The sequence below is a fragment of the Sorex araneus genome, chromosome 1 (genome assembly GCF_027595985.1).
Source record: "Sorex araneus isolate mSorAra2 chromosome 1, mSorAra2.pri, whole genome shotgun sequence".
NCBI lineage: Eukaryota > Metazoa > Chordata > Mammalia > Eulipotyphla > Soricidae > Sorex > Sorex araneus.
In genome coordinates, this window is record NC_073302.1 from 223133503 (window position 1) to 223135772 (window position 2270).

The window sequence follows — 2270 nt, forward strand, 5'->3', positions numbered from 1 at the left end:
ATACTTCCCATCTTGTTTTTCTCAAAATTGCTTTGCAATTCAGAGAGTTTCATTCTTTGATGCATGAATTTTGCAATGTTTATTCTAAGTCCTTGAAAAACTTTATTAATATTTTGATGAGACTGTATTGGATCTATATAATATTTTGGGTATAATGATAATTTTAATAATGTTAATTTTTCTAATTCATGAACATAGAACACTTTCCCATTTCTTGGTATCCTCTCCTATTTATTCCCATAGTGACTTACATGATTTTGATTCATGTCTTTCAGATTCTTTGTTAAGTTAATTTTTAGATAGCAATTTCAAGGTAAGTTAATTTTGGAACCTTAGTTAAGTTGATTTTTGTGTTTTTGTATATGCTTTTAATTGGGACAAGCTTTCAATTGTCAGTCATTATCCCTCATATAAATGCCATTGGCTATGACACTGCCACTACACACAGTTGGACACCTTAAATGAAGTTGCCTTTTAAAACGTATTTCCTTTCATCATTTGCATATGAAGGTGCAACAAATTATTATATATTAATTTTATAGCTTGCTACTTTGCTGTATGGGTTATTCCTAAGAGGGTTTTTTTTTGGTAACATCTTTAGGGCTTTCTATATTAATTGACATGTCATCTGCTATGTTTTTGGTGTGTGTGTATGGGGCAGCACACACATGGTGCTCAGAACTTATGCCTGACTCTGTGCTTATGGATCACTCCTGGCAGGGCTGGGGGACCTATGGGATATTGGAGACAGAACTTAGGTTGTCTGTGTGAAGGCAAGTGTCTTCCTCATTGTACTATTGTTCCGGCTCTGTCAGCTGCTACTAATGGCAGTTTAGCTTCTTCTTTTTCAATGTAATGCCTTTTATTTCCTTTTTCTTGTCTGAATGCTGTGAAAAGGAGTTCAAAAATTATAATAATGCCTTTCCTCGCGGACGCCGCTGCCGCAAGCATGGTGAACGTACCGAAAACCCGCCGGACTTTCTGCAAGAAATGTGGCAAACATCAGCCCCACAAAGTCACACAGTACAAGAAGGGCAAGGATTCTCTGTATGCCCAGGGAAAGCGTCGTTATGACAGGAAGCAGAGTGGTTACGGAGGTCAGACTAAGCCGATTTTCCGGAAAAAGGCTAAAACTACAAAGAAGATTGTGTTGAGACTTGAATGTGTCGAGCCCAACTGCAGATCTAAGAGAATGCTGGCCATTAAGAGATACAAGCATTTTGAACTGGGAGGCGATAAAAAGAGAAAGGGACAAGTGATCCAGTTCTAAGCTTCATCTTTTATTATGAAGACAGAAATCCTGGGCTGTGACAGACTGATGGAACAATCCATGTTTTAGGAGGGAAATTAAGTAGTGTCATGAATAAACTCCCTGAGGGGAAATTTGCTTATTTCTTGTAAAAAAAAAATTATAATAGCCCTCATTCAGCCCGTAACTCCCTTCCCCCACATGAGCACAGCGGCCACTCAACACCTTTATTGCAAACCACAAGAGCTAATTAGAGAGAGAGAACAGAAGGGAATGCCCTGCCACAGTGGCAGGGTGGGGTGGGGGGGAGATGGGAGTGGGGAGGGTGGGAGGGATGCCGGGTTTACGGGTGGTGGAGAATGGGCACTGGTGAAGGGATGGGTTCCCGAACTTTGTATGAGGGAAGTATAAGCACAAAAGTGTATAAATCTGTAACTGTACCCTCACGGTGATTCTCTAATTAAAAATAAATAAATTATAAAAAAAATTATAATAATGATGGAGAAAGTGGCCACCCTTGACTTCTGCCTGACCTCATACTGAACGAGAGAAATTATTTTTAACTTATTTTAAATAAATAAGGTGGGCTGAAGACATTCTATTGACTAGGAGAACATATTTATACACCATACAGCAGATAAAGGATGAATAATATAAAACACTCACAAAATTCAGCAGCATAAAATCCAATAGCTCCATCAAAATGGAGAAAAGGAGCTGATCGGACAATTTTCCAAAAAATATATAGGAAAATTAGTAGGCACAGTTGTTACCAGGGAAATGCAAATAAAAACTACAATGAGCTATCATCTAATGCCAGTGAGAATGACAAATATCAACAATACTAGAAACAATTAATGTTGGGTAAGGATGTGGCAAAAACCAAAAATTCTTTCACTGTTGGTGGGAATGTCTTCTGGTCAAGCTCTGTGGAAAACATCACGATTTTTCAAAAGGGTTTCCACATGACCCAGGAATTCCTTTTCTTGAATCAACCCCAAAACACTAATCCTAAAGATAA

General features: G+C 38.3%; 1 protein-coding gene across 1 annotated transcript; it reads left to right on the plus strand.

Annotated features, from left to right (window-relative positions):
• Window positions 1-916: 916 nt before the first annotated feature.
• Window positions 917-1391, plus strand: LOC101543200 (60S ribosomal protein L36a-like). Its single transcript, XM_004604485.2, has one exon. The coding sequence runs from the start codon at window positions 917-919 to the stop codon at window positions 1268-1270; it is 354 nt and encodes a 117-aa protein (XP_004604542.2). The 3' UTR covers window positions 1271-1391.
• Window positions 1392-2270: the final 879 nt, after the last annotated feature.

Bases quoted from the DNA above. Each gene is read 5' to 3' on its own strand.
- LOC101543200 (XM_004604485.2), top strand. From the start codon at position 917: ATGCCTTTCCTCGCGGACGCCGCTGCCGCAAGCATGGTGAACGTACCG.